We start from the raw sequence: 13,220 nt of genomic DNA, 5'->3' as shown, positions 1-13,220 counted from the left end.
GACACCCCAAGGTATTTCGTAATGGGCATAGTGAGTTCATGGAAGTTTTTATTTTTTGTCACAAGTTAGTGGAATATGAGACTTTGTAAGAAAAAAAAAAAAAAATCATCATTTTCCACTAACTTGTGACAAAAAATAAAAAATTCTAGGAACTCGCCATGCCCCTCATGGAATACCTTGGGGTGTCTTCTTTCCAAAATGGGGTCACTTGTGGGGTAATTATACTGCCCTGGCATTCTAGGGGCCCTAATGTGTGGTAAGTAGGTAAATGCCCTGTGAAATCCTAAAGGTGCTCTTGGGAATGTGGGCCCCTTTGCCCACCTAGGCTGCAAAAAAGTGTCACACATGTGGTATCGCCGTATTCAGGAGAAGTTGGGCAATGTGTTTTGGGGTGTCTTTTTACATATACTCATGCTGGGTGAGAGAAATATCTCGGCAAAAGACAATGTTTCCCATTTTTTTTATACAAAGTTGGCATTTGACCAAGATATTTATCTCACCCAGCATGGGTATATGTAAAATGACACCCCAAAACACATTGCCCAACTTCTCCTGAGTACAGCGATACCAGATGTGTGACACTTTTTTGCAGCCTAGATGCGCAAAGGGGCCCACATTCCTTTTATGAGGGCATTTTTAGACATTTGGATCCCAGACTTCTTCTTACGCTTTAGGGCCCCTAGAATGCCAGGGCAGTATAAATACCCCACATGTGACCCCATTTTGGAAAGAAGACACCCCAAGGTATTCAATGAGGGGCATGGCGAGTTCATAGAATTTTTTTTTTTTTGGCACAAGTTAGTGGAAATAGATTTTATTTATTTTTTTCTCACAAAGTCTCCCTTTCCGCCAACTTGGGACAAAAATTTCAATCTTTCATGGACTCAATATGCCCCTCACGGAATACCTGGGGGTGTCTTCTTTCCGAAATGGGGTCACATGTGGGGTATTTATACTGCCCTGGCATTCTAGGGGCCCTAAAGCGTGAGAAGAAGTCTGGAATATAAATGTCCAAAAAATTTTACGCATTTGGATTCTGTGAGGGGTATGGTGAGTTCATGTGAGATTTTATTTTTTGACACAAGTTAGTGGAATATGAGACTTTGTAAGAAAAAAAAAAATAATTTCCGCTAACTTGGGCCAAAAAAATGTCTGAATGGAGCCTTACAGGGGGGTGATCAATGAGAGGGGGGTGATCAATGACAGGGGGTGATCAGGGAGTCTATATGGGGTGATCACCCCCCTGTCATTGATCACCCCCCTATAAGGCTCCATTCAGATGTCCGTACCTGTTTTGCGGATCCGATCCATGTATCCGTGGATCCGTAAAAATCATACGGACATCTGAATGCAGCCATACAGGGGGGTGATCAATGACAGGGGGGTGATAAATGACAGGGGTGATCAGGGAGTCTATATGGGGTGATCAGCCCCCTGTAAGGCTCCATTCAGATGCCTGTATGTGTTTTGCGGATCCGATCCATCTATCAGTGGATCCGTATAAATCATGCGGACGTCTGAATGAAGCTTTACAGGGGGGTGATCAATGACAGGGGGGTAATCAATGGCATGGGGGTGATCAGGGAGTCTATATGGGGTGATCACCACAGTCATTGATCACGCCCCTGTAAGGCTCCATTCAGACGTCCGTATGCGTTTTGCGGATCCGATCCATCTATCAGTAGATCCGTAAAAATCATGCGGACGTCTGAATGCAGCCTTACAGGGGGGTGATCAATGACAGGGGGGTGATCAATGACAGGGGGGTGATCAGGGAGTCTATATGGGGTGATCACCACAGTCATTGATCACGCCCCTGTAAGGCTCCATTCAGACGTCCGTATGCGTTTTGCGGATCCGATCCATCTATCAGTGGATCCGTAAAAATCATGCGGACGTCTGAATGGAGCTTTACAGGGGGGTGATCAATGACAGGGGGGTAATCAATGACAGGGTGGTGATCAGGGAGTCTATATGGGGTGATCAGGGGTGATCAAGGGTGAATAAGGGGTTAATAAGTGACAGGGGGGGGTGTAGTGTGGTCCTTGGTGCAACATATTACTGAGCTACCTGTGTCCTCTGGTGGTCGATCCAAACAAAGGGGACCACCAGAGGACCAGGTAGCAGGTATATTAGACGCTGTTATCAAAACAGCGTCTAATATACCTGTTAGGGGTTAAAAAAATCACATCTCCAGCCTGACAGCGAACGATCGCCGCTGGCAGGCTGGAGATCCACTCGCTTACCTTCCGTTCCTGTGAACGCGCGCGCCTGTGTGCGTGTGTTCACAGGAAATCTCGCGTCTCACGAGAGGACGCGCCGGCGCGTCCACTCGGAATGAATCAACCACCTCCAGGACGCGTCGCTGCGTTCGGCGGTCCGGAGGTGGTTAAAGTCATTCACTTATCCACATTTGTTTGCAGAGCATTGGCCATGCTCTTAACCACATTTTGATGCCATTTGCAGACCTCTAGCCCTTTCCATGACATTTTTACAGCCATTTTAGTCCTCAAAAGTTCGGGTCCCCATTGACTTCAATGCGGTTCGGGTTCGGGGTCAAGTTCGGGTCCCGAACTCGAACTTTTTTCTCAAGTTTGTCCAAAACCGTCGAACCCGAACATCCAGGTGTCCGCTCAACTCTAATTATGAGCTATTTTTATAGAGCAGGTTGTTACGGACGCGACAATACCAAATATGACTACTTTTTTGTTGTTTGCTTCAGTTTTATATAATAAAACATTTAAAAAAAAAAATATTCAGTGTCTCCATATTCTGAAAGACATCGTTTTTTTATTTTTTTGCTCATTTGTTTCCGTATGAGATGACGGTTTGACTGGTACTATTTTAGGGTGCATATGACTTCTTGATCGCTTGGTATTACACTTTTTGTGATGTAAGGTGACAAAAAAATAGCTTTTTTGACACAGTTTTATTTTTATTTTTTTACAGTGTTCATCTGAGGGGTTAGGTCATGTGATATTTTTATTGAGAAGGTGTCACCGCCACTTCTGTGAGAAGGTCTGACAGACGTCCTTCTCTACCTCTTGCATGATGTTCTTTGTTTTGGTTTCACTTTCTCATCTAATTTTCTTCTCCCAGGTGTCACCTATTTAGACTAATCCTCTTTCCTTTATATTCCCTCCCATACTGCCTCACTTTGCGGTTTATACTACTTCCTGGATTGAAGTGTTCACTGCTGGAGTCTTTTGCTGCTGCTTGTTCAGATATGTCCTTTCATGTATTATGTTTCCTTGCTGGCTTGATTCTAGGTGACCCTAACTCCCTCCGTATGAAGTGCAGGGAGCCGGTGGTCGTGTCCCCTCACTATTATAGGGTTTTCAGGTGTCACGATGTCTTAGGTACGGGGGCATACAATCGTCTACCTTTGAGACCCTTGTATGTGCTTAGCAGTCAGGGTGAGCTCTTAGGGTTTTATAGGGGTCACCTATATGCTCCTTACTTTGGGATCAAGCCAGTCGGACGTTTATTCATTACTTCCAGCTATCTGCAACTTCATCCGTGACATTATAAACCGTCATTACCGTCTTAAACATGGATCCGGTTTCAGCCTTGATTGACCGCATGCAGGGTCTTTCACTGGAGGTAGCAGATCTCCGTAAAACTGTGTCTCAGTTTCAGGTGACCGGTTCTGCTTGCGTTCATGGAGTTTGTTCCGAGCCTAAGATCTCGCTTCCGGATACGTTCTCCGGGGGGTAGTGAGAATTTTGTTCGCTTTAGAAAGGCTTGCAAACTCCATTTTTGCCTACTTCCCCATTCCTCTTGTGATGAGAAGCAGAGGGTGGGGATCATCATTTCGCTGCTCAGGGATAACGCTCAGTCTTGGGCCTTTTTGCTGTCGGTGGGGGCATGGCCCCTCCGATCGGTGGATTAATTTTTTGTAGCCCTGGGGCAGATATATGATGACCCGGATAGTATTGCTCTGGCTGAATCTAAACTGCGTCTTTTATGCCAGGGTAAACAGTCCACAGAGATATATTGTTCTGATTTTCAGAGATGGGCAGCTGATACTGGTTGGAACGATGCTGCACTCCAAAGTCAATTTAGCCATGGTCTTTCGGAGGGATTGAAAGATGCATTTGCTTTTCATGAGAGACCTGCCTCGTTGGAGTCTGCCATGTCTCTAGCTGTTCATATTGACAGGCGTCTTACAGAGAGAGGAGAGACCACTCCTTCCTGTCATATTCAGCCCAAGGACAGTAGGGCTCCCCTCTGAGCAGGAGGCCATGCAGCTGGGTTTGCTTGTCTCTGATAGTAGAGGATTCAGCTCTCAGAGGAGGGTTTGTTTCTGTTGTGGGGGTATAAATCATTTGGCTAATGTTTGCCCCTCTAGGAGATTCATGGAGTTTTCTGAGGGTAATAAAAAGGAAACAAACAAAAAAAAAACTCTAAAAACTTTCCATTTGCTACTATTGGCAAGGTTGATGCGGAAATTGAAGGTTTGCCGTTTGCTTGTAGTTCCTGTTTTCTCCTACCTGCCAGGGTGGCGCTAGACAGCAAGAACATTGTGAGATTTTTGTAGATAGTGGAGAAGCTTTCAATCTCATTGATAATCAATTTGCTATAATGCATGGTTTAGAGGTATGCACTTTGGAAAAGGATATACCTGTTTTTGCTATCGATTCCGCTCCACTTTCTCAAAGATCGTTAAAGGGCATAGTTCACAATATCTGTTTGACTGTGGGTGATGCTCATGTTGAGGATATGTCATGTTTCGTCCTAAGCGGATTACCTACTCCTCTAGTGTTGGGGCTACCCTGGCTCACTAAACATAACCCCACCATTGATTGGCAAGCAAGGCAAATAAATGGTTGGAGTGAGTTTTGCAGAGAGAATTGCCTCACGGCGTCTCTTTCAGAGGTTTCTACCAAGACTTTTTTTCCTCTATATTTTTTTGAATGTATTGTTTTAATGAACTATATGAAAAGAAATTTTGGTATGTTTTTACCTATGTGCACACTTGTAGTTGGGAGGGGACGACTCTCAGCCTGATTACTTCAGGTGGAGGAGCCCTTCCCCTCTCCTCTATAAGAACAACTCACAGTGTATTTGAAATTGTCATGAGTAAGGGCTGAAATTGCATTGTGCCCGAAACATGTAGACTCTGCTTTCTGTACCTGGATTTTACTGATTATTGAATAAAAGCCTTTGGATTGCCACAAATACAAGCTGGACAAAACCTATCTTTTTTCTTCATTTCTACCAAGACTGTACCATCTTTTCTCTCAGAATTTTTGGATGTGTTTTCTGAGAGTAGTGTCCAGGAGTTGCCCCCTCACCGGGAGTATGATTGCCCTATTAATCTCATTCCAGGCGCCAAGCTGCCAAAATCACGTTTATACAATCTCTCCCAACCTGAAAGAGTCGCTATGCGTACTTATATATCTGAGAGCCTGAGAAAGGGACACATGCGACCCTCGAAGTCACCTGTTGCCGCAGTTTTTTTTTTTGTTAAGAAAAAAGATGGTTCTTTAAGACCTTGTCTGGATTTCAGGGAGCTGAACTGTATCACAATTCGTGACCCATATCCGCTTCCTCTGATCCCAGACCTGTTTAACCAGATTGTTGGGGCTAAAGTTTTTTCTAAGTTGGATTTAAGAGGGGCATACAACCTAGTCAGGGTCAGAGAAGGGGACGAATGGAAGACGGCCTTCAATACCCCTGAGGGTCATTTCGAGAATTTGGTTATGCCCTTTGGTTTGATGAATGCTCCGGCCGTCTTCCAACATTTTGTGAGCATTTTTTATCATTTAGGCCTCATGCACACGACCGTTGTGTGCATCCGTGGCCGTTGTGCCGTTTTCCGTTTTTTTTTTCGCGGACCCATTGACTTTTTCCGTGGAAAAATCGGAAAATGCACCGTTTTGCAGCCGAGACCGTGATCCGTGTATCCTGTCCGTCAAAAAAATAGGACCTGTCCTATTTTTTTGACGGACAACGGTTCACGGACCCATTCAAGTCAATGGGTCCGTGAAAGAACACGGATGCACACAAGATTGGCATCCGTGTCCGTGATCCGTGGCCGTAGGTTACTTTTTATACAGACGGATCCGAAGATCCGTCTGCATAAAAGCTTTTTCAGAGCTGAGTTTTCACTTCGTGAAAACTCAGAACCGACAGTATATTCTAACACAGAGAATATGGTGATGGGGACGCTTCAGGTTAGAATATACTAAAAGAACTGTGTACATGACTGCCCCCTGCTGCCTGGCAGGTGCTGCCAGGCAGCAGGGGGCAGCCCCCCCCCTGTAGTTAACACATTGGTGGCCAGTGCGGCCGGCCCCTCCCTCCCTCCCCTGTAGTTAACTCATTGGTGGCCAGTGGGCCCCCCCCTGTAGTTAACACATTGGTGGCCAGTGCGGCTGGCCCCCACCCTCCCTCCCCTGTAGTTAACTCATTGGTGGCCAGTGGCCCCCCCCTGTAGTTAACACATTGGTGGCCAGTGCGGCCGGCCCCCACCCCTCCCTCCCCTGTAGTTAACTCGTTGGTGGCCAGTGGGCCCCCCTCCCTCCCCTGTAGTTAACTCGTTGGTGGCCAGTGCGGCCGGCCCCCCTCCCTCCCCTGTAGTTAACTCGTTGGTGGCCAGTGGGCCCTCTCCCCTCCCTCCCCCTCCTAATTAAAATCTCCCCCCTATCATTGGTGGCAGCGGAGAGTACCGATCGGAGTCCCAGTTTAATCGCTGGGGCTCCGATCGGTAACCATGGCAACCAGGACGTTACTGCTGTACCGGTTGCCATGGTTACTTAGCAATTTGTAGAACCATTATACTTACCTGGAGCTGCGATGTCTGCGTCCGGCCGGGAGCTCCTCCTACTGGTAAGTGAAAGGTCATTAAGCAATGCGCCGCACAGACCTGTCACTTACCAGTAGGAGGAGCTCCCGGCCGGACGCAGACATCGCAGCTCGCAGGTAAGTATAATGGTTCTACAAATTGCTAAGTAACCATGGCAACTGGGACAGCAGTAGCGTCCTGGTTGCCATGGTTACCGATCGGAGCCCCAGCGATTAAACTGGGACTCCGATCGGTACTCTCCGCTGCCACCAATAATAGGGGGGGAGATTTTAATTAGGAGGGGGAGGGAGGGGAGAGTGCCCACTGGCCACCAACGAGTTAACTACAGGGGAGGGAGGGGGGGCCCACTGGCCACCAACGAGTTAACTACAGGGGAGGGGGGCCCACTGGCCACCAACGAGTTAACTACAGGGGAGGGAGGGGGGCCCACTGGCCACCGAGTTAACTACAGGGGAGGGAGGGGGGCCCACTGGCCACCAATGTGTTAACTACAGGGGAGGGGGGCTGTCATGTACACAGTTCTTTTAGTATATTCTAACCTGAAGCGTCCCCATCACCATGTGAACGCCTTTGTGTTAGAATATACTGTCGGATTTGAGTTTCACGATGTAACTCAAATCCGACGGTATATTCTAACATAGAGGCGTTCCCATGGTGATGGGGACGCTTCAAGTTAAAATATACCATCGGATTGGAGAAAACTCCGATCCTATGGTATATTAACCTCTGACTTTACATTGAAAGTCAATGGGGGACGGATCCGTTTGAAATTGCACCATATTGTGTCAACGTCAAACGGATCCGTCCCCATTGACTTGCATTGTAATTCAGGACGGATCCGTTTGGCTCCACACGGCCAGGCGGACACCAAAACGACTGTTTTTTCATGTCTGTGGATCCTCCAAAAATCAAGGAAGACCCACGGACGAAAAAACGTTTTTGCGGACCGCAAAAAAATACGGTCGTGTGCATGAGGCCTTAATGGGGAAATTTGTACTGGTGTATCAAGATGACATTTAGATTTTTTCTCCTGATTTCAAAACTCATAGGGACCACCTTTGTCAGGTTTTGCTCATTCTGCGGGAGGATAAATTGTATGCTAAACAGGAAAAATGCGCTGATGCGGTTTTTGGGTTTTGCCAATTATTACAGAAAGTTAATTTTGAATTATTCCTCTGTTGTTAAGCCACTCACTGGTATGACTAAAAAGGGGGTGGATTTTTCCTCGTGGTTGGTAGATGCGCTTAAAGCCTTTTCTAGTATTAAAGAGAGTTTTGCTTCCGCTCCCATTTGGTACAACCTGATGTCTCTCTACCTTTTATTGTTGAGGTGGATGCTTCTGAGGTGGGTGTGGGTGCGGTCTTATCTCAGGGTCCCTCTCCTGCCAAATGGCGACCGTGTGCCTTTTTCTCAAGGAAACTATCCTCTGCAGAGAGAAATTGCGATGTGGGAGATAGGGAGTTGTTGGCCATCAAATTAGCTTTTGAGGAATCTGGCCTACTTGGAATCGGCCAAGCGTCTGAATCCGAGACAGGCCAGATGGTTGTTGTTCTTTTCTAGGTTTAATTTTGTTGTTACGTTCCGCCCTGGGGTTAAAAATGTGAAGGTGGATGCCCTGTCACGTTGTTTTCCGGGAGTAGGGAACTTTGAAGACCCGGGTCCCATTTTGGCTGAAGGGGTGGTCGTCTCTGCTCTTTATCCTGATTTGGAGGCAGAGGTTCAGGCAGCCTAGGCAGAGGCTCCTGATCTTTGTCCTCCTGGGAGGTTGTTTGTGCCTCTCTCGGTTTACGACACAAGGTTTTTAAGGATCACCACAATACTGTCCTTGCTGGGCACCCGGGGAGTAGAGCCACAGTGGATCTCATTGCTCAGAGATTCTGGTGGCCGGCTCTTTGTAAGACGGTTGAGGGTTTTGTGGCAGCCTGCGAGACCTGCGCTCGTGCCAAGGTCCCTCATTCACGGCCATCGGGTTCTCTCCTCCCGTTACCCATTCTTTCCCGTCCTTGGCCGCATCTGTCCATGGACTTCATTACGGACCTGCCTCATTCCTCGGGGAAGACTGTGATTCTGGTAGTAGTGGACCGTTTTAGCAAAATGGCACATTTCATTCCCTTTCCTGGGTTACCGAATGCTAAGACGCTGGCGCAAGCGTTTATTGATCAGATTGTTAAATTGCATGGCATTCCTTCAGACATAATTTCTGATATGGGCACGCAATTTGTTTCAAGATTCTGGAAGGCCTTCTGTTCTCGCTTGGGAGTTCGGTTGTCGTTCTCTTCTGCTTTTCACCCGCAGTCGAATGGTCAGACCGAACGCATCAATCAGTATCTTGAGACATATCTGCGCTGTTTTATGGCGGAGAATCAGGAGGATTGGTATTCTTTTTTGTCCCTTGCTGAGTTTGCTTTAAATAACCGTCGCCAGGAGTCCTCTGATAAGTCACAATCAATTTTTTGGTGCATATGGGTTTCATCTGCAGTTTGGGACATTCTCTGGAGAGGGGTCTTCTGGTTTACCTGATGAGGAGAGATTTTCCTCGTCTTTGTCATTTATTTGGCAAAAGATTCAGGGTAACCTGAAGAGGATGAGTGAGATATATAAGCATGTGGCGGATAAGAGACGTGTGCCTGGTCCGGACCTGAATGTTGGTGATCTGGTGTGGTTGTCTACAAAGAATATCAAACTGAAGGTTCCCTCCTGAAATCTTGGGCCTTACAAGATCTTGTCCGTCATCAATCCCGTTTCCTTCCGTCTTGATCTTCCTCAGACTTGGCAGATCCCTAATATTTTTCACAAGTCCCTATTAAAACCTTATGTCCAACCCACTGTACCCTCCTCTTTGCCTCCTCCTCTGATTTTTGTTGATGGTAATCTTGAATTTCAGGTCTCTAGGATTGTGGATTCTCGCATTATCCGCGGTTCTCTTCAGTACCTCGTTCATTGGGAGGGTTATGATCCTGAGGAGAGGATGCGGGTCCATGTGGCGGAAATTAAGGCCACTCGTCTCATCAGGGCTTTCCATAGGTCTCATCCTGAGAAGGTGGCTCTGAGTGTCCGGAGTCCACCCGTAGAGGGAGGGGTACTGTCACCGTCAGTTCTGTGAGAAGGTCTGGCAGACGTTCTTCTCTACCTCTTGTATGATGATCTTTGTTTTGGTTTCACTTTATCATCTCCTTTCCTTCTGCCAGGTGTCACTTATTTTGACTAATCGTCTTCCTTTATATTCCCTCCCATACCGCCTCACTTTGTGGTTAATACTACTTCCTGGATGAAGTGTTCACTGCTGGAGGCTGATTCTGCTGTTTGTTCAGATAAGTCTTTTACTTTATTGTGTTTCCTTGCTGGCTTGATTCTAGGTGACCATGACTCAGTCTGTATTAAGTGCAGGGAGCCGGTGGTCGTGTCCCCTCACTATTATAGGGTTTTCAGGTGTCACACAGTCTTAAGTATGTGGGCATGCAATCGTCTACCATACAGACCCTTGCATATGAATAGCATTTAGGGAGAGCTCTTAGGGTTTTATAGGGCTCACCTATAAGCTCCTTAGTTTGGGATCAAGCCAGTCGCTCGTTTATTTATATGTTCCAGCTATCTGCTAACTTCATCCATGAGACAGTGTCAATAGTCTGAGAGCCATAGTTTTTTTTTATTTTTTGGGCGATTGTCCTATGTAGGTGCTCTTTTTTTTGCAGGATGAGGTGAAGGTTAGATTGGTACTATTTTGGGGGGCATACGCCTTTTTGATCGCTTAGTGTTGCACTTTTAGTGATGCAAGGTGACAAAAATGGCTTTTTTTGACACTGTTTTTACTTTATTTTTTTTTCTGATGTCTATCGGCTGGGGTGGATCATGTGATATATTTATATAGCCGGCCGTTACGGACGCAGCAATATCTAATATGTGTGTTTTAATTATTATTTTTTTATTATAAAATTAGGGGGAAAGGGGCATTTTTACTTTTTTTAACTTGAAAGTAATTTTTTTTTTTTGAAAACTTTTTATTACTTTTTTTTAAACTTGTTTTCTGTCCCACTCTGGGACTTTAACTTTTGGGGGTCTGGTCCCCTCTGCAATGCATTACAATATATCTGTATTGTAATGCATTGCCTGTTAGTGTATGAAACAGAGTCATACACTAACAGGTTGCCTAGGAGACCCAACCTGAGGCTGGATCTCCTCGGCTCCCATAAAGGGCAGGTCCCGATGCCGTGCAAGGCATTGGGCAGCCTCTGCACCACATCAGGCTACCTTCTCACCCATCGGGGACTCGATGGGCTCCCTCAACCACAAACAACTTCTATGTCGCGGTCAGTGCAGACCGCAGCATAGAAGGGGTTAATCCGCAGCGATCGCCGATATGAGGGGGTCACAGGACCCCCCTCGGCATTGTCACAGTGTGCCTGCTGAATGATTTCAGCAGGCACCCACCTCCGACCACTGCCCGCTGCGAGTTGGTGATCGGAAATACACAGAGGGTACCTGTACGCCCTGTGTCCTTAAGGACTTGGACATCAGGGCGTACAGGGAAGAGGCTAAATGATAAAAAAAAAAAAAGAAGTAGAATCACCATGCAAATATGTCCCATTTATTGAAGAAACAATTATTTAGTGACACTGACTGTGGACTTTGGAATGTAAATTAAATTACACCATTAAAAAAATACAACTTGGCCTGAAAAAATAAGCCTCAGGACGGCGATACTGCCAGAAACTGCTGCGCGGTTACCTGCCCCTCTTTTACCTCTAATAGGCTCCAGGACTAGGCCAGAGTATGTCTTTAGGGCCAGACACACATGAGTGCGTTGAATGCGATAAACTTGCATCCTGTGTCAGTGAGAGTTCCCATTCTGTCCTCCACTCCTCTGATAGGATCGGACAGTATTATACTGATTTATAATGCTGTGTAACCCTGACAGAAGTATAATGCTGTGCAATCCTGCCAGAGGAGCGGAAGAAGGCCAGAATGGAAGTCTCACTGACAAACGCTGCGAGTTTGTCGCATTTAACTCTCCCGTGTGCATCTGGCCTAACAGTACAGATGGAATGAAGGGGTTAGGTTGAGAAATTGGCATAGGGGGGTGCAGTTAAAGTTTTTGCCTCAGGCAGCAGAAAGATGGGTGGCCTTACCCTTGCCACAAAGCACTGAGGGAAGGGGGACCCAAGCTGAACTCTTGCACCAGGGCCCATGAGCCTCTAGCTAAGCCCCTGCTTAAGGGGTTAGTAAAGCTCTGTCTATTATATAACCCTATGTAAATCTAGGTGAAGTACAGTGTATAATGTCAGAAGGGAAATATATATATTTAGGCAAAGTATGAAATAATGTATTTGTTTAAAGTAACATTCTATTAAGCTTTTTACTTGTCCCACTCAAGTGCTTCTTCAGATAACTGATATAATGCTATTAAGCAGGGCGTAATAGGAGGGCTAAAATGGCAAATTAAGGTTGTGTTCACATCTGAATTAGAGATGATCCGGCAGCCTGATCCGGCATAAATACCACCTTTCAGCCGGACAAAAACCTTTGCATGTGGTGGAATTTGTTCAGATGAAATTCGGCATTTATGCTGGAAAGCAGCAGGTATTCGGCCGGAGCCGATTATAGCCAATAGGGTTCCAGCGGTGATCTGTTGAAACCAGTAATGCCATATCAAGTGAACACCGGCAGGTAGTTCTCTGCCAGAAGACCCTGCCATAAATGTTCACAGGAGATGTGAACACAGCTTTAGGGGCCATTGTTAAGTCCAGAGGGAACGGGGAGGGTTATAACGGGATCTTTTGCTTAATATTGGGGAAGCCAAATTGAACAGAAGTCAACAGCAGAGTCTATCTCTGTGTCAGGTGGAGTGGGTTCTAAGACTCCAGCACTGCAAAGCAACCGTACTAACCACAAAGCTACCATCCCGTCCTTCATGTGGAGCTATTCCATTGATACAGTACAGTTTTCAGAGCCATCCAACCCCGAGTATTGATTGTAATAAGAGATCATTTATATATTTTCAGGTTACGCTCTCTCGTGCACAAGTTGTTATTCAAACTCTCCCACTACATGCTCAGGTAATAGCGTGACTTGTTCTTCTGGTTTTCAGTGTGGATCGAGATATCAAGAGTACACCATTGGTGAGTTATGATTAAATTTTATAATTTGTCTTTTTTTTATTACATTTATTTTCTGTTCTTTTACAGGAAATTCTTGTTGCAGAATAAGGCCTCATGCACACGGGTCCGCAATACATGGACACCGGCCATGTGCCCCCTGCATCATGGATGCGGACCCAATCACTTGAATGGGTCCTCAATCCGGAAGGTGGATGCGGAACAGAGGCACGGAACCCCACGGAAGCACCGCGCAGTGCTTCCATGGGGTTTCTGTCTGTGCTTCCGCACTGCAAAAAAGTGGTGCATGCACTACT

At 46.3% G+C, this 13,220-nt stretch overlaps 1 protein-coding gene across 1 annotated transcript in view; it reads left to right on the top strand.

The window, feature by feature from the left end:
* LOC120992511 (phospholipase A2 inhibitor and Ly6/PLAUR domain-containing protein-like) overlaps window positions 1–13,220 on the top strand; it is a 79,667-nt gene that overhangs the window by 37,808 nt on the left and 28,639 nt on the right. The window contains exon 2 of the mRNA XM_040421539.1: window positions 12,811–12,927. Within this exon, the coding sequence (XP_040277473.1) occupies window positions 12,811–12,927 (117 nt within the window). The remainder of the gene's footprint in view (window positions 1–12,810; window positions 12,928–13,220) is intronic.

The sequence above is a fragment of the Bufo bufo genome, chromosome 1 (assembly GCF_905171765.1).
Source record: "Bufo bufo chromosome 1, aBufBuf1.1, whole genome shotgun sequence".
NCBI lineage: Eukaryota > Metazoa > Chordata > Amphibia > Anura > Bufonidae > Bufo > Bufo bufo.
This window is presented reverse-complemented; position numbering and strand designations above follow the sequence as displayed.